The sequence below is a fragment of the Epinephelus fuscoguttatus genome, linkage group LG15 (assembly GCF_011397635.1).
Source record: "Epinephelus fuscoguttatus linkage group LG15, E.fuscoguttatus.final_Chr_v1".
In the NCBI taxonomy this organism is placed as follows: Eukaryota; Metazoa; Chordata; class Actinopteri; order Perciformes; family Serranidae; genus Epinephelus; species Epinephelus fuscoguttatus.
Window position 1 is genome coordinate 26212938 of NC_064766.1, and position 19436 is coordinate 26232373.

At 40.4% G+C, this 19436-nt stretch overlaps 1 protein-coding gene across 1 annotated transcript; it reads left to right on the forward strand.

The window, feature by feature from the left end:
* Positions 1-865: 865 nt before the first annotated feature.
* slc35a3b (solute carrier family 35 member A3b) lies at positions 866-19325 on the forward strand. The gene is made up of 8 exons (XM_049597983.1): positions 866-1137; positions 8989-9235; positions 9407-9549; positions 9752-9874; positions 10076-10250; positions 17005-17123; positions 17245-17378; positions 18468-19325. The coding sequence occupies exons 2-8, from the start codon at positions 9031-9033 to the stop codon at positions 18559-18561; spliced, it is 993 nt and encodes a 330-aa protein (XP_049453940.1). The 5' UTR covers positions 866-1137; positions 8989-9030; the 3' UTR covers positions 18562-19325.
* Positions 19326-19436: the final 111 nt, after the last annotated feature.

A 19436-nucleotide genomic window follows, 5' to 3' on the forward strand; every position in this document is an offset into this window, starting at 1 on the left:
GCGTCCATGTTTCGACACAATATTGCCATCCACAATATCTCAGTTGATTTTTTCCCCCACCCTTAGTAAATAAGGTGCCAGAGTGCGTAAGAAAACTACGAAGTGTATTGCTGCCACATCAGGGAAAAAATAATGGATCAGTATTATGTTATAATGTGAAAAGTTTATTGTTCTAACAAGAAGTTTTTCACGTTATAACAATATAGTCATGTATAATCATGTTATCCGTGTTTTGGGCCGTGTTGGTGCCTGTTCATTGCAAATAGCCAAGTGTCAAATCACAATCGGAGTACTGTATATGGGTGCACGTCCTCCTGCGACCAAATATTGCATTATAATGTGGAACATTTAATGTCCTAACAATAAAAATTATCATCTTATAACATGAAACTTTTCACATTCTAACAATAGAAATGACCAAGTTATAACGTGAAAAACTTCTTGTTAGAACAATAAACTTTTCACGTTATAACGTAATACTGACCCATTCTTTTTATCCTGGTGTGGCAGCAATACACTTCTGTAGAAAACAGCATAATGGACCCTGTTGATCAAAAAATATTTCCCCCTACAGAGGTCCGGGTTAAGTCCCCAATGGCCTCAAATCCTAGACACACCCCTGTTAATAAGGAAATGGGCTTGGCTGGTGAACATGATAAGATGGGCTATAAGCTTCTGATTAGTATCATTCAAAATTAAAATAAATTTTCCTTTTTGATAGATGAAGTTTTTTTAAATATTGCAAGGATTCTTATTTTGTGTGTTGTTTTTTAACAGGAGATTAAAAAAAATGCATTAGGTTTATCGCCTAGGTACAAAGTTGTAGTACCCTTCTTTGTCCAGCAGGAGTCGCCAAATGCTGGCACTGTGTGAGCAGCAGTCCACATGCTGATGTCTTCATTCAGCACAGAGAGGCAGAGACTGTGTCCCGGCTGGAGGTTTACTCAGAGTAACTTTTTCCAGCTAACAGCTGTCAGAGAGTCGTTTCTGTCTGCCATATTTGTCTATAAGTAGCGCTCGGCTTAACTTTAAGAGTGTTTTAATAAATGTACAGAGCAGCGGAGAAGAGAAGACCATCCAGCGAATGAGTGTCCGGACACTTTCATCCACGTCCTCAGCTGGGATCCAGACCGACAGGTAAGTTTATGATGGAGAGTTTTAGAAGAGGCTCTTTGAGGCATGGAGGGGAGAAGGTACACTAAATTTACATACTTTTACAGATGTCTGCAGGGACATCTGTTACACGTCTGTTACTCCTACTATTTCTTTCCAATATGTCAAGAAACCTTCAGGGACAGTTTGATCAAATGCAACTTTGTTATCAGCATAAAGCAAAAGAGAGGAACCTTTAAAGGGATAGTCCAGATTTTTTGAAGTGGGGTTGTATTGGGTACTTATCCATAGTCAGTGTGTTAGGCACAGTAGATGTCAGTCCACACACCCCCAGTTTGGAGAGGCACTCTGGAGTCTGACATGGAAGGCAGGGTCAGCAAAAAACAAAAGTAATATCAGTTCAAGTCTACGTTATATTTAGGATATTTTCACCACTGTACTTTAATGTCAGACAGGGATTTCCAATGGAAAAGTGAAGCGGTTATATTGCTCTCTTCAAAACCAGACTCCATTGAGAAAAACAGTGATTTAACATCACTGAAAACAGGAGCTGCTGGTCTACCGCTGCCTGCATCAGTTACTTAGTTTGTCTTATTGTGTGACTTTGGTGTTTAAAAGGTTTAGTTTTGATTCAACAGACTCAGTACCTAACAGAAACTAGAAGCACTGCTAGACAAGCAGCCCCTGTGTTCAGCGAGCTAAAATTACTGTTTTTTCAATGGAGTCTGGTCTGGCTTTGAGGAGAGCAGAGATGAATGAATGAATCCATTAATGGCTTCCCTGTCAGAACAGGCTGTCTTACCAAAAGGTAAAGCAGTGAAAACACTTTCAATACGGTATTGTTTAGGTATCTGAAATACATTTTGTGTCCTGCCTGCTTCTCCAAATGGGGAGCACACCGCCTGACATCTACTGTGTGTAATACACTGACTATGGAGACAACCCCACTCTGAAAAATCAGAACTGTCCCTTTAAGGGCTTGTAGAAAAGGTTTTGCTTTGATTCATTCATTCATTTACTAATCTCCTTCAACTTGTCTCTTGGCGGATCCACATCCAGATGATGTTCAATATTTGTTCAGGTGAACTCCCATTAAAACAAATTAATGAAGGTTTCCATGTCACCACCTGCAGGCCACCTCAGGTGAATGACTTGTCAAACTCAATCCGTTCTCAGCACATCCCAAAAATCTCAGCATCTCTGTTTATATTTGAAGCATCTTTGTTTGTGGAGCTGTACATGTCTCAAATGTCCCAAAGGTGGAGCAGACCTTGGTGGTAGCCCCACCCTCACTAGGGCCACAGTCACCGCTTTCTTTGACCCGAGTATGCCGCATATCTGTTGTCTGTGTTATCTGATGCTACACCTGCTCTGGAAATGGAAATGTAATGCTTCGTGTGCACCTGGATCCGGGTTTTGTCACAGGCCTGTGACTGTATAGTCTTACACACCTGGCTGGTGTTTTGTATTCAGAGATCCATGCCTTGCTCATTATTTGTGATAGGAGACATGCATCTATATGAGTACCTGTGTCAGCGTGGGTTTTCTCCAGGTACTCCAGCTTCCTCCCACAGTCCAAAGACATGCAGGTTAACTGGTGACTCTAAATTGTCCGTAGGTGTGAATGTGAGCGTGAATGGTTGTCTGTCTCTATGTGTCAGCCCTGTGATAGTCTGGCAACCGCTCCAGGGTGTACCCTGCCTCTAGCCCAATGCCAGCTGGGATACGCTCCAGTCCCCCATGACCCCCAACAGGATAAGCAGCAACTGAAAATGAATGATCATTCGTAACGTTGATGTTTGAATTCTGAATCATCATTCGAACTGTTTCCAGCTCGTGAGATCCACACATTCCCAACTCCAGAGCCTTGTAAAGTCCAAAAAGATAGTTACAATAATTTCCAAGAATTCACAACATGTTTTCATCTAATGAAATATTCTGCTTCAGTCCGTATGTGTTTGCAAAAAAATAAAAAACTGTCTGCTCTCCCACTCGCACGCACCTGTATGAACCGGGTGATCTAGCAGCAACAGTTTCATAAATTACATTTATTATACAGAGAAGGTTAATACAATAAAAGAAAAGACTAATCTGTAATTCAATTAATCACTTTCATCAAATTGAGACTTTTGGTGGATGATTTAAAAAAAAAAATAGAGTGATGAGGTCATAAAATATGACAACACACCCCAGTAGAAGCTTGAAATGCAAAAAAAAAAAAAAAAAAAAGATACAGCACTAGTTTTAGGAACATACTGTACCTGGCATTCATTACAATTTCCTCATTTTCCTAATGTCAAACTGCTTGTCCACTTCTGCTTTCCCTCCTGAGGGGACTCAAAGTCCCCCCTGCTTTAGGGGAAGGAGAACATTCTTTAAACTAACGGAGCCAGGTGAGAAAGCTCTGTTCAACAAATAGTGTCACATTTATGGGGCACGTTAAGCTGGACTGTGTTTCCTGGTTCAGTTTCCCCTCTGTATGGTTGCTGCTGGATTGTTTGTTGAGCTTTAACTAACTGCAGATATCTGGCACAGAGCAGAGCCAGAGAAGGTGGGTGGTGTCTGGGGCGCCATCCCTAAATGTGTTTTTTCAAAAGCCCCAATTCCTCAACTTTGTGTCATCCAGGAAATAATATATGCCTGTGTTGCTTATTCTTTATTCCCTAGATCAGTCTAATATAGTTGAGTAAATGTTCCTCTGTAGGCCTAATACTTAGTTCAAAGTACCGAAGACCACATTTACATTGTTGGGGATCTTTGACTCGCAGTTGGAGCAGCCCAGATTATAATAACATGGATTCAAATGTAGCAGATTTATTAACTAAACATTGTGTCTGTGAACTCTACTCCAGCATAGTGAAACAAAAATAGATTTCAAAACTACTACTCATCAAACAGTCTTTGCTGCTTTGAGGTGGCAGGAGTGAAAGTGAGTCATCCTCAGCATGTGCTGTGTTATGGTTTCAGAATGATGACGACAGTTGGAGAACAATCAGATGCAAAATAGGATGTAGGCTCTACAGCATGATTTTTCTTTCCCTTGGCAACTATTGTGTTGTTCCCAAATGATAAACAGATTTTTTGGCATTTATTATCTCAGATGGTTTGAAAAATAGTGCATATAGCTGCTGTAAAAAAAAAAAAAAAAAAAATCTTCCCGGGGGAGCCCCCTAGGTTTGGACTGAGCCCCAGATGCTTTCAACATCTGGCTCCACCCCTGGCACAGAGCCTAGTCTAACATTTCATATGTTTGTGCAGAGTGATTGATGTTGATTCTGTTAGAAGATAAAGGATAACTGTATTCTAAGGTCAGGAGTCAGTTGATTGAATGTAGTGTTGACAGCAATGATTGCAGCTCTCATCAGACGGGGGATTAGGGTGGATTATAAACAGATAGCTTTTAGAGGCAGATGGTGTATGACAGCATTACTGTGTTGTGTTGGCACTTTGTCTGCGAAATAATCCATGCAAGAAGGTCTCAGATCCTTTACTTTAAGTAGCAATACCTCAGTGTTAAAGTACAGAGGTATTAGTAACTACAGCTGTCAGATAAATGAAGCAGAGTAAAAAGAACCTCTCCAGCTACCAGTCCACGCTCCATATTTAGTCCGGACAGGGACTTGAACTGGCGATTCTCTGGTTTCTAACCCAAGTCCCTGTGGACTGAGCTACTGCCGCCATAAAGTAACAGGAAATGGAAGTTCTCCAGTTCAAGCACTGCCAAACTGTATTGAAGTGCAATACTGGAATAAATGCACTTTTCACTACTGTTCTACGGTGTGTTTTAGAACAGTTGTTCCAAAGTGGTGCATCGTGGGTCCATTCTGAACGGACCGCAATGACTCTTAAACTTCCATCCATCCATCCATTTTCACCCACTTATCCGGGTCGCGGGGGCGGAGGCAGCAGGCCAAGCAAAGCACCCCAGACATCCCTCTCCCCAGCAACTAGCTTGACAACATGGCCAAAGGAAGTTTGATGCTGAATGTATGGCCCTTTATCTCAGCAATGTCTTGTGGGAATTCCTTTTTTTGTGATCAAATATTTTCTTTTTTATTGGATATCTTGGAAACATGGGCAGTCATAAATTACATTTTACAAATTTGGGAAACACAAAAATTTAGTTATGTAAAATATCTCTTCAAATGAGGCGTTTGTGTTGCGTTTGTGGAGGTACAACTATGAGTCAGTAGTCCAACATCTGACTATTTTTCCATCCAACTGCAGGTAGATATATGTCTCACAACGTAAGCCTGACATATTTGGTATCTTTGGAAACTTTTAGATCTGCACTAAAGATAAAATAAAACTCATGTAGGCTGTGCAGGATGGGTTTGTAAAGGCCGATCCACCACTAGTATTCTGCGAATTAAGACGTTAAATAGGCAATCTTCTTGTAGCTGTCCCAAGAATAAACAAGTGTAAAGATGTTTGTGTAGCCGGCAGCTGAAAATAAAAGTCATCAGTGTTCTTAAAATGTGCTCAGAGAGAGTGAGAGGAGAGCTTGTTGGGTGTGTGTAGAAGGACACACACACATATTGACACACACAAACAGAGAGGGATTGTGCAGCCGTGCCCCTCTGCAAAGCAGAGCTGCTACATAAGGAGCTCAGTGTGTTGAACACACCACGCCTCTTGTTCTGTCAACACGTCTTTGGCCATCGTGGCTTGTCGTACATCCTCTTCACCGAAGCAGGATAAATAGGCTGTCATAGTAGAAACTATATGACCATTTTATGGCATGGCTCAGTGGACTTCTCTGTAAATAGATTTACACATCGTTTTCTGCCTTATTTTTACCAAAGAACTGGTTTGTGTGCTTGAAATAAAACCGTAACTGTAGAGAAGAAAGAACTGCGGTACTGTCAGTCAGGTAGGGGTTAAAAACTGTCCTATGGTGGGAGCGATATAGTGTGGGGGTAAATTAATACTTAATGTAAAATGGGCCTTTTACATTTTTTACCAGCGAAGGTCACTCTTTTCCTCCCCCCCACTTGAAAGGAGCTGCAGGCTCTGTGACGTGACATCGCTGTCAGCAGTTTAGCGTTGTTAGCCTTTCATATTCGCACAAGAATTTTTGAAATTTTGGTCCATTTGGATGAGGTCATGAAGAAAACTGTGAGTACCTGTTTTGAGAAGAGATGCCTCAGTCAGATAATGTATGGCAGAAGAGCTAAGAATGTCTGCCTGCAAGCCTCCAGGACACCGTAGTTACAAGACTGCTAATAATGACCTCATTACTCTCAACCTAACCATCAATGCATGATGGGTTTGGTGCTTTGTTCAAGGCTGACGGATGAGATACAAACTGTTCTGGTGATGCAATATATGTTTGTGTTGGCTGTGGGTGGAGGCAGCAGCAAAACATGTTTTAGCCACCTGATAAATTAATATCAGTTCAAGTGTACGTTGTATTTAAAAGTGCATAACCTCTTTGCTTTCTGAAGCCATGATATTGCTTTCTTGGCTCAGACAGAAAGAGGCACAGGAGGCTGGCTAGGACAGTGGTGTTCACACACCAAAAGTCAAATCAAAACCTCAAGGAAACACCTGTATTTACATCTGTATACAAAAGCTAATATAACATGTGCTGTCACTCTTATATTTTATCTTATCACAATAAAGTGATCCATTGTCCCACTCACTGCTCTAAATGTTATCATCCTCATAACGCCTGTCAATCATTGCTTTTAATGTGCCACACACTTTTAATTCCCACGCGTGAACGGCAACAAAAAGGTTCCTCGTGACATTTTTTTTAAATTAAATCCAGTTAAATTACAGTTTTTAGCTAGAGTTTGCCTCTTTATTAGGAAATGGGTGCGCACAACATACTGATACAATCAATTAAAAATGAATTCATAACCTCTCACAGCACACCAGGATTGGCATCACAGCACACCATTTGAGAACCATCGGGCTAGAGCAGGGGTAGGCAGCCTGTGGTGTGCTATTTTGCCAAACCTCAGTAGCAGTGGCTGGTCTTGAGTCTCCCTAGATAAGCTAGCTATAAATTCTTAATCCAAAAAAGGGGGAAAGAAAATGAGAATTTGTTGGTGTGTGAATAGGTTAAATTGATTTCACCACCAACACTGCAAAGTTTAAGAACTAAATAACCATAGAAAGCCCCCTTCAGAGTGACCGCTTTGTGTTAAAACATATTAATAAATGCTTATTTAGACCTACTGGCTAATTGTTACCTTCATTATAAGGCTCTCGTATGTTTTTTGCGGCTCCAGGCAGATTATTTTTCATTTTGTTTTGGCCAAAAATGGCTCTTTTAATGGTAAAGTTTGCAGACCCCTGGGCTAGGGGATCTATATTTAGTCATGTGGGCAAACATTTATAGAAGGGCTGACATACAGATACCAACCAAAATTTGAATTTTTGGATTTGAATACACTAAAGAAGCAACAGAAGGACATAGAAACCTCAAAAAAATGAGATTACCTTTGCTGCCTAAGAGGATAAATTAACCTTGTAGTTAGATGGATATCAGAAAGCACATAAACACAAAATAGCTTGTGCAAAGGGAAACAGAAGGTCGTGGCTTATGCTGACAGGTGATGGTCACTTAAAGGTTCAGCTTGATTCACCAAACCCTCCTCTCTGAATGAGCACTTTGTTTCTGTTGGTGGACATACTTCCGTGCTCAGTATACAGAGGCTGACAGCTGTTCTGGACTTTTAATTTTACTGTAAAATACATGTTGTCACCTCCCCATTAGTCTTATTTATGGGCTGGTCTTTATTTGATGTGCTCCAGGATGTCAGGTCGGTCACAGGGATGCCATGGGTTGCCTCAGGGTGGATTTTCTGTTTAAATACCCTACTACTAACCACAGGACACATGTTTGCGGTCAATCCAGTTATACAAGTGTGATTGCGTTAAAGACTTTGGCTGGGAGGCTCCATTAAATAAAGGAAGAAATATAAAGTACAAAAAATAGAAACATAATAACAAAAGATAAGAAGCAATAAAACAGATTTCTGTATCTTTACATTCAAGGCAAAATATATACAATTATAGTCATATATGAGGTAAATGAATGTGTGTGTGTGTGTGTGTGTGTGTGTGTGTGTGTGTGTGTGAGATATTCATTTACTAACAGTTGTAATAGCAGTTATGGCCCAGGGCAGTGATACTCAACCCCTGGCAACTTGTAGATTGGGTGCTGGGTGAAGGTTGCTGCTTGATGGCCCCCAGGCAGAGTAAGTAAGTATCCCTGGCCTGGTATGTGCAGCTGCAGGCTGGGCCGTGCACACCACCCTCACCAGCACCTTGTGGTCCACGCTGGTGCAGCTACCATATCAAGTGGTGAAGCAGCCTGCCAGGAGCCTCTGTATGGTGCCTCAGTGGAAGTGCCTGAGAATTTGGGACCTCAGGACAAATTTTATCAGGTGCCTGAGGTCACACAGACAATGTTTGGCTTTATTAAGAACAGGTGTGATGTAGGTAGCCCATGTCAGGTCATTGTGAATATCTGCCAGTGACCTCCTTCCTGTGGGCCGAGGTCCCACAACAGAACTTCACAGTGGTGTTTGAGGCCTGTGTCTGTCTGCAGTCGTGGGTGTAGAGGGAATACATTAGGGTTCTGAGCACACAGCCTTGTGGTGCTCCTGTGCTGAGGGTCAGCAGTGAAGAGATGCCAGCATTCCTGATTCTCTCCTTTCTCAGACTCTACAGAGACCCTCTCTCTTTTCCACTATTCTTCTTCAAAGCAGAAGTTGATTTCCTCTTGCTCAAGATCTTAAGGACACTCATTAGTCCTTGAGATTATAGGAGCAAGCAGACTGAAGTATGCCTCCTCTCTGACTGAACCAGATTTGAACTCACTCATTCAATCTGCCTCTTTTCTGTCTGTCCACCCCTAAGACTCCCTGGTTGTCTGCTGAATCGCACAAAGAGTCCTCCAAGATGGTGTTGTCCTCACCACACTCCTACGGGCTTAAGTATATGTCTCTGGGGGTGCTGGTGCTGCAGACCACCTCACTGGTGCTCACCATGCGCTACTCCCGCACCCTGAAGGAAGACGGCCCGCGTTATCTGGCCTCCTCTGCTGTGGTGTCGACCGAGATGCTCAAGATCCTCTTCTGCACCCTCCTCGTCTTCAAGGAGAGCAGTGAGTAGGAAAAGTCTGTTCACAGGTGTAGATTTGAACACTACAGGGGAGAAGATTTCATATGAATGTCCTCCAGTCTTCTTAATACCAGGACTGCTGACTGTCTCCTCTCTTTGTCTTGTCACTCCATGGGTGGTCCCTCACTGACAACACACTCTCTGTCTCTGCCAGATTTCAGTCCACGGCTACTGAAGGAGGAGATTGTGAACAAACCCGTGGAGACCATGAAGCTGGCGATTCCTGCAGGGATCTACACTCTGCAGAACAATCTGCTCTATGTTGCCTTATCCAACCTGGACGCAGCCACCTATCAGGTAACATATGAGGGTGCTTTTTCAAGTTCAGTGTGTGTGTGTGTGTGTGTGTGTGTGTGTGTGCGTGTGTGTGTGTGTGTATGTGTGTGCCTATAACTGAACTGGCCACTCTCATGGCTTAGTTTGAAACCAATGATCTCTCGTCATATTTACACACCTGACTGTGCGTCTTAGTGTTGTGTTTGTGTTGTGCTCCACACAGGTCACATACCAGCTCAAGATCCTCACCACAGCGTTGTTTTCTGTCTCCATGCTGGGGAAGAGGTTGGGCTTCTACCAGTGGCTCTCCCTGCTCGTACTAATGGCTGGAGTCACTCTAGTGCAGGTAACAGCGGACACTGAAGCTGCACAGTGCCTGAGCAGTTTACACATGCATTCGGGTTTATCAGCTGCATGGGTGTGGGATCTGACTTCACTGACTCATCACACAGTTTAGTTAGAATAAACAGTTTTATTGCTCTAATTAGCAGATGTTTAGTCCTGCACTCTTCCCTGCATGTGTTGACCAGTGTTTTATCCTCCGCAGTGGCCCACAGAGACTGAAGGTGACTCTGAGCAGAAGATCCTGACAGCAGGCTCCCAATTTGTGGGACTGATGGCTGTGCTGATGGCCTGTGTGTCCAGTGGCTTTGCTGGCGTTTACTTTGAGAAAATCCTCAAGGAGACCAAACAGAGTGTGTGGGTCCGCAACATACAGCTGGGTGAGTAACTATGGCCTCGGTTTGTCTGGCAAGAAGTGACCATAATGAGTCAGAGTTGGTGTGTGTGTTTCACTAATTCATCCTTCTCTCACACAGAAATTCATGTTACATTTCAACATGAACTGTAGAAGGTTTCTTCATTTTATTGTCGGTCATTGCCTAAGCAAAGATATTTTCTGAAATGTTATGCCAATAAAGCACATTTAACTTTAAAGTTAAAATTGGACAGAGGGATTTTTTGCAACCTGGCAACCCAAAGTTGGTCTTACTAATGGGTTATCACTGATCTATAAAGACTTAATGATTGGTTTAATAACAGTAAGAAAGCCCTTAGTCACTGTTTTTAAATACTCATAAAATAAACCAAGTTTTGATAGAAGGTTTTAGCAAAAAAGAAAAATTCCTTTGTTTTGACCGTTGAAGATTTGCGACTGTTCGACACCAACACACAACAACACTGATTGTCACTGCTGCGTTCCCAGCAGCTTTTTAGCCAACAAACATGGGTGTCTTTTAGCGTTGCTGTGTTTCCACCCCGGATAGTGCCATGAAAAGTGTTTTTATGCCTCCGCACTGACAACAGCGGGGACTGGAGGATTATGCTTTCGTGTTGTCCATCTGTCCGTATCATTCTTGTGAACACAAAAATCTCAAGAATGCCTTTCTTCAGATTTGGGACAAATGCCCCCTTTCACTTTGACCACTCGGCTATGAACTGATTAGAAATTGGTAGTGAAAGGTCAAGGTCACTGTGACCTTGTCTGTCTCATTGACACAGTATCTCCAAAACACTTTGAAGGAATTTTTCTCAAATTTGGGACACACGTCCACATGGGCTTAACAAAGAAGTGATTAGAATTTGGTGGTCAAAGGTCACTGTAAACTCACAAAATATGTTTCACACAAATGTCTAAGAGGATGAAACGATTAAGTGCTGACATTTTATGTCCAAAAGGTCAAAGGTCAGCCTCACTGTGACATCATAGTGTTCTGCAAAAACACTTTACTCATTACTCAGCGTCATATCTCAGGAACAGAAGGGAAAACATTTGGTCAGATACTGAATTGGTGACACTAATCTTGAAACCTTGAAACTGTGCTGATTGTGTAAATCTTCTGTGCTGCCAGAGGGAAGATGTGTGTGAAGCATCCATGATTTCACAGGCATGGATGTAGACTGTAACTGCAACCTGACTGGTTCACGTGGCTGTAGGCACCCAGGTGACGACATCAGGGTTAGGATTCAGGGGCCAGTTGCACAAAATGCCTTAAGTTAAGATTTTCCTTCAAGTCCTAGTTAAGGTTTTCTCAAAATAAAATTGGGTGTACAAAACACCCTTAAGTCTTCTCTTAAAGGTTTTCATAGTTTCCACCTCCTGTCTTGGTCTTGTACTTAAGGAACCTCTAGACTGTTGCACAAAATACCTTAGCAACCAAAGCAAGGGAAAAAAAGGAAACTTAAGGTACCTGACTCTATCTTAACTGTAACATGACTCTATCTTAACTGCAACATGACCGAGTTTATGGTGATAAATGAAAAAAACAAGCACACCCTAAGAAGAGTATTCTGAGACCAGGAGAACCCAGTGGATACACTTTTGATTTTACACATAGATTTGACTGAATTAATTTTCATTGCTTCCTCCTACAGTTGTTTTCTATTTTGTGGTATTTGAGGATCAAATTTACTTTGTAGGATGTGCTTTCTGTGATTGTATAATCTTTTCCTCTTCTGACCAATATGTTTTTCTTGCCTTTTTATCTTCTGACATATTTTCACTATCTAACTAGAAGCCAACTTTGTGAGACGATAACAGGCATCACAAGCATGAGTCCAAAAAACTCCATGGAAACTTTTTCTGCTGTGTCTGCACACAAAAAGTAGCACCGCACTATATATCTGTGAGTATCAGATGGATCAGACCAGCCGGATCTTGTAAAATACTCCCTTTTGTTTTTAAAGTGTGAAATTCAGCCAGGTGAAATGTATCTCCTCCTGTCCTACTGACACACGGGAAATAATACACCTTTTGAATTTCAATATAACAAAGAACCCTGTTTCACTGACACACCTGTGTTGTTGGCGCACTCCGCCTCTGCATTCACGTCTTTAAAGATATATCGCCACAAATAAAAGATAAGTAATGAATAACAATACAGTGACAGTAATTATTAAATAAATAAATGGCTTATCTTATCTCAGCTGCGAGCCTCTATTGTATGTCGCTGTTTTATTGTGCCTCTTGATTGCAGCAGTAGCTCATATTATGCTCCCTATTAACTCTGAAACAATTTAAGTACTGTGTGCCAGTGGAAATATATAATGTTTGTGATATTGATATGGCCTACTGTTGTTATTGGCCATTCTGCTCTGGATGTAACGGCTTAGTTGATGTGAAACTAAAATACTTAGTGAGATGAGAATCACACACTGCAGAAGACGTTGTTGAGTTTGAGTTTGTTGTGTGGAATGGATTACAAATGGCTCATTTCCTGATAACATCGTAAAATCATTCATCAAAATATCAATTCAGTGCCATTGCCTTTTTTTCTTGTAGCTTCACAAACCAGATTAACAGGTTTCCTCTTACAGAGATTACAGATAAGAAAGGTAATGTTGCACAAGTGACCTGATTATGCTTTTAAAGGAATACTCCACCCATAAATTAACCATTTGTTTATCAATTACTCACCCCTGTTACTTTGAATTTGGGCCCTCTTTACTCAAGTTAATCAAGACTCTTAACTATTTTTGGATTCTTCGTTTACTGTGGAGGTGTGCAAGAAAAACAAGGTTTACTTCACAAATTCAAGGTGACTCAGGGTCAGAAATTGATTTGTGGGTGAAGTATTTCTTTAAGGCTGATAAAGGGAGGGTGCTGCTTTACAAATTCTTCTCAGATATAAAGTTGGCAGCCGACTGTGCCAGCCGTGGTAATCAAACTGGTTTTTCTGTTAAAACTCAAAGACATAATATTCCTTCTTCATAACTAGATGATGACAAAAGAATATGATATTATATTGCTCACTGCTCAGGTAAGAAGATTGCAAAATATATATAACACAGCAAATGCAATTGCTATCTTAAAACCCAAAGTTGTTTTTTTAATGTTTTAATGGAAATGTGTTTAGGACAGGAATCTGGTCAGATCAGGTTTGATACATTTGATAGATAACATTTAGTAAAAGCAAGAATCTGATTTTCCCTTTGAGAGCATGGATGCATTGGTTGAACCTGGCCTTCACCTGCAAGATATCACCCAAATTGATACATACCAACCACAAGGAGACTCAAAATGACCACAAAAAGACACAAATATACCTCAAAGAGACACAAAAAGACTTCAAAAAGACACATATTGACCTTTACAGAAACACAAAATGACAGCAAAGACATGCAAAGGAACTATGGGAGGCACAAAACAACCAAAAATGACACAAATATACATTAAAGAGACACAAATGACTTTAAAGAGACAAAAAACAACCAGAAAGGGATGGAAAGGAACTACTAAGAGACACAAAACAACCAAAAATTACACAAATATACCTCACAGAGACTCAGATTGACCTTTAAATAAACACAAAATGATAATAAAGAGATGCAGATGAGCTACAAAGAGACACAAAACAACCAAAAAGACTTCAAAGAGACACATATTGACCTTCACAGAAACACAAAATGACAGCAAAGACATGCAAAGGAACTGTGGGAGGCACAAAACAACCAAAAATGACACAAATATACATTAAAGAGACACAACCAGAAAGGGATGCAAAGGAACTACTAAGAGACACAAAACAACTACAAAGACACACAAAACAACCAAAAACGACACACATATACCTCACAGAGACACAAAAAGACTTCAAAAAGACACATATTGACCTTTACAGAAACACAAAATGACAACAAAGACATGCAAAGGAACTACAGAGAGACACAAACAACCAAAAAAGACACAAATATAACTTAAAGAAACACAAATTACTTTAAAGAGACGAAAAATTGACCAAAACGAGATGCAAAGGAACTACTATGAGACACAAAACAACTACAAAGACACACAAAACAACCAAAAATGACACAAATATACCTCACAGAGACTCAGAGTGACCTTAGATAAACACAAAATGACAATAAAGAGATGCACAGGAGCTACAAAGAGACACAAAACAACCAAAAAAGACACAGATCTACCTTAAAGAGACACAAAAAGACTTCAAAAAGACACATATTGACCGTTATAGAAACACGAAATGACAGCAAAGACATGCAGAGGAGCTACAAAGAGATACAAAACAACTACAAAGACACACATAACAAACAAAAACGACACAAATATACCTCACAGAGACCCTGATTGACCTTTAAGTAAACAAAAAATGACAATACAGAGATGCAGAGGAGCTAAAAAGAGAAGATGGCCAAGAAGACACAAATAAACCTTTATGACACACAAAACAACTACAAAGAGAAACGAAGCAACCAAATATGACACAAATACACCCCTAAAAGACACAAAACAAAAAAGGACACGCTAAATTACCACAAAGAGACAGAAACTCGCAAAAAGATGCTGACAACCACAAGGAGATGCAAAACATCAACAACTAGGAAAGCACTCGGAGAGTGCAGACGGATTTCCCGCCATTTTATTATTTTATCCACTTTGCTTCAACCGATCACCACCAAAATTTTATCATCTGTTCCTTATCCCATTTTGAACCTTTCCTGAAATTTCCTGGATTTCATCAAAATCCGTGCAGACAAACAAACAAACAAACAACCAAACAGACAAACAGACCAACGCCGGTGAAAACATAACCTCCTTGGCGGAGGTAAGAATAGGCAAAACCAGCACAAAGTCTGTCTGTCTTGCTCCTATGTAGGAGAGGTGGTGGGGCCTTCTGCACACCTGTGCCCAGGGGCCCATTGTCTCATAATCTGCCCATGTTTAACCAGAGATGTTCAGAAAAAATATAAACGAGCAAATTAGTTCTATTCTTCTTATTTCCACTCACTAAAAGCTGCCCAACTCTCCACAGCTGCACACCACCTAAGATGACTTGTTATCTGACTGTTGGGTTTTGCAACATCCTCAGTTTCACTAAATGCTGTGACAGAAGAGAAGAAGTTTGGTTAATGTTCTCACTCGCTAATGAGAGGTTGTGTGAATGAGGTCGTCTCATTTTATGACCATAGCAGAGCAGAAGGTCAGGCTTTCTCTGACTCTCTCTCTCCTTCTGTTGAAACTTCTCAATTTCAAACCATGAAAGTATCTGTAGATTTCTGTGTGTGTGTGTGTGTGGACACCTGTCAGACTTGACGAAACAATAACATCTCTCCTGAAAGACCTGAATGACCGTGTGTGTAAATCTCTCACTAAATGTTAATGTAGCGTTGGCTGTAACCTCAAATACAGTGACCTCTAGTGGCAGCTTGGTGCAAAGGGACAAATTCTGAAGGCATCAAACTGATAAAAGAGGAAAACACCCCATCCTAAACTCTAGCTAAACTAATGGCACCATCCCATCATGTTTGCTTTTGACTTTCGAGGAAACACTAAAGTTGAACAGGGTAAACAACTATAAGGAATAATAGATGTCTAATTTCTTACATTAGGCAATTATTTTTTGTATAACAAGTTCTGGAATTTTATTTTTTAATGCATATTGTGCACTATCAAATTAAATATGTGCTAATCTGCATACATTTCCAAAACACTGGATAAAGCCAGGTTTAAAATTCTTCAAGATTTTCAAAGAGAAAAAAAGAAATTTCACCATGTTTTTAGAAATAAAATATATAAATCTTGCTATGAATTACATTAAGAATTCCCATAAACCTTCAGAATATAGACAGGAATAAAAGTCTTGTGTATGTAAGTGCATATGGAAGTGGAAATTTCTGACTCAGAGTCTGAGGGGGAAAAAATGCATTTTGAGAAAAAAAATCCTTTAAAGATATGTATTGTAAAATTGTCAGACCAAAATAAGACACCACAGGTGAATCGGGTAAAAAACAAAAAATTAACTAAGCGTAATAGATTTCAACATGAAAGTTTCCCAGTTAAATACTTATATTAAGACAATTACTTTTTGTATTATAGGTTTTCTGAAAATGTATGTTTAAATGTGGAAATGAGGCATTGTCTAATTAAATATGCACTTTTTGCATCAATTTCCAGGACAGAAATCTGAACTATAATAAACCTACATGTGTATTTTGGATGCTTTCTGTCTACCAGTCTGAAAGAAGACGTGTTACAGGAGCAAAAAAGCCCAAAATCTCAAAATTGCAGTGCATGAAAAAAACGTTTTCACCTGTAGTGTCTCACATTAAAGGTCCAGTGTGTAGGATTTACGGGAACCTGCTCGCAGAAATTGTCCATTTGATATTCATACTTACGTTTACATTAGTATGTAATCACTTGAAAATATAAACAGGCGTGTTGTTATTACCTTAAAATAACTACATATGGAGCTGGTCCTCATCCACAGAGTCTGCCACGTTGTTCTGCAGTAGCCCAGAATGAACAAATGGCTCTACATAGGGCTATTTGCATTTTCAGGTCAGCCATTGTCATCCTACACGCTTGGTACACGGTTTCAGTTCTGTGACCTCACTACTAGATGCTATTAAGTCCTACACGCTGGACGCATCTTCTTTTAATGAGATCAGTTAAAGCATCACTATATCTTGTAGCTGCCACAATAACCTCACCTCTCTGTCTCTCCTTGTGTCCTCCAGGTTTGTTCGGCTCTGTGTTTGGCTTCTTAGGAATGGTGGTTTATGACGGCCAGAGGGTGAGCGAGTCGGGAATGTTCCAGGGCTACAACACCATCACCTGCACGGTCGTTGTCTTACAGGTTTGATCATGATGCTTCTCTTCATTCTGACATTTTGTAAATTGCCACTAAAAATTCATTTCGTGTCCACGCTCATATCTTGGTTCATGTTTTGTGTGTTGGTCTGGAACTCTGTCCGCAGGCTCTGGGCGGGTTGGTCATAGCAGTGGTCATTAAATATGCAGACAACATCCTCAAAGGATTCGCCACCTCTCTGTCCATCATCTTGTCCACAGTCATTTCATATTTCCTGTTGGAGGACTTTAACCCTACAAGGTAAACACATGCATGCTCATTCACACTCCTGCAAGGCTTGATTGTGATATGCAAATTATTAATATATATAATTATTATTTTTTGACATGCTAGCTGTGTGGCTCTGTGCAATGTCAGGCTTTCAGTCTTCTGTTGGTCCATCCACCACTTTGGTCCAGAATAAACCAACTATTAAACAAATTGCCGTTGAATTTTGTGTAGGCATTCATGGTTCCTAGGTGATGTGATCTACAGAACTTTGATGATCCCCTGAATTTTCATCTAGTATCACTATGTGGTTGACATTTTTAGTTTTGAATAAAACAGCTCAACAACTATCTGATAGATTGCCATGAAGTTTTGTACAGACGTTCAGGTTCCACGCAAAGAATTGTTAAAAAAAAAAAAAAAAACTGTCTCTTGAGCTCATCCAGCAGGGCAAAATTTCAATTACGATCAAAATGATCAAATTCCTGCAAAACTAATAACATTCCCATCAGCCCCAGCTGTACTTTGTGTTTAGTGCTAATTAGCAAATGTGGGCACGCTAACATGCTAAACTAAAATACTGAACGTGGCAAACATAACAATAGAGACTTCCCTCAGCCAAGCAGCTAACTTCTGGTTTAGCACATCGCTGATGGTGATGATGAATGGGGATAAAAGGATTGTGCAGCTCTTCTTCTAGACTTCACAAACATTATCAGACTGAATAAATCAAATGCTGATAGTGAAACATGTCATTTTGTTCTGAGCTGTTCTGCTCAAAAAAATGTATCCACTGATTTACATCTCTTTCGCCATGTAAGACAAAAGGGGAAAAAATCTGTTTGGGCCAAAGGGCATGATGTAATTATACTATTTGGGCTCTACTAAATTTGGCTTTAAAGTCCTGTGCACCTCCTGGGGGCCTGGTAAGAGATAAAATGTGATTTTGATTTTGGGGGTAAACTGTCCCTTTAAGCACAGCCTCACAGAGCCGCTAGCATGGGCTGTAGACTCTTAATCATATTCACATGACATGCGCTGAGTACACAATGTGATAGTTTTTTTTAATTCACTATTAATGCCTCTTTATTTTCCCTCTTTTGTGTCCTGTTCCTGCCTCAGTGTATTCTTCCTCGGGGCAATGCTGGTTATTGCTGCCACATTTCTTTACAGCAAGGAGAGCAAACCTGCCAGCGGCAGCGCTGTCAAAGTATAAACAGGTACCTCTGTGAAGTACTGTTCCTGACAGACGTGATGACTGGCACCTGACAGAGACAAGAGCAGGACTCTGTGAACTGTGTCAGCGAGTCTGGCACGAGGAAATTAAGAATGCAGGAAATGCGATAAAACCTGTTACTGCCAAACAACCACAGCTGGAGATAGTTGAGGCTGAATGTACCCACTCCTCTCCTCATGCTGGAAAAATGCTGCTTTGCACAAACGATGGGGGTCAGTAATATGAAAAACATTTGCTTTAAGTATTTTTTAAAGGGTTTTCTTATGAAATACGAACAGGAGTACAATGGAGCAAACTTTACACGTCAACAAACATTGTTGCAGTAAAACTAATATGCTGTATGACAATTATCTGTCAGATGTACTGTAAGAACAATTTACAGGGACCAGGAGGAGATTATGAAGGCCTTGTGGATATCTGGGAAAAGATTTTTATATATTTAAATATATTGTATTTATGTTTTGTGGAATATGGGATGTTTTTACTTAACAGAAGGGCATTAACGGTGCTGGTATTGCCTGTCTCAAAGAGAGGAAAATCCTCAACAGAGCTTCCATCTAGTGGTGGAATGAGGCGCAAATTTGCTGCAAAGAGGAGGGGTTACCTTTGGTCAAAGATGCTGAATGTCCTTTTTATATGAGATAAGATAAGATGGCATATGACTGCTTTGACCTTGCTGCTCACAGTCTGAGTATTTTTTTTTTTTATCAAAAACATTCATTGTTCTGTTATTTAAATGCAAAATTGAGGTCTTTTGTGAGAACAAATGAATAAATTAAAGCATTTTGTGTTGAAACAACCAGCTTTGCCTTGATCTTTTTCCTTACTTCAAAGTGAAATGAAGAGACACATCG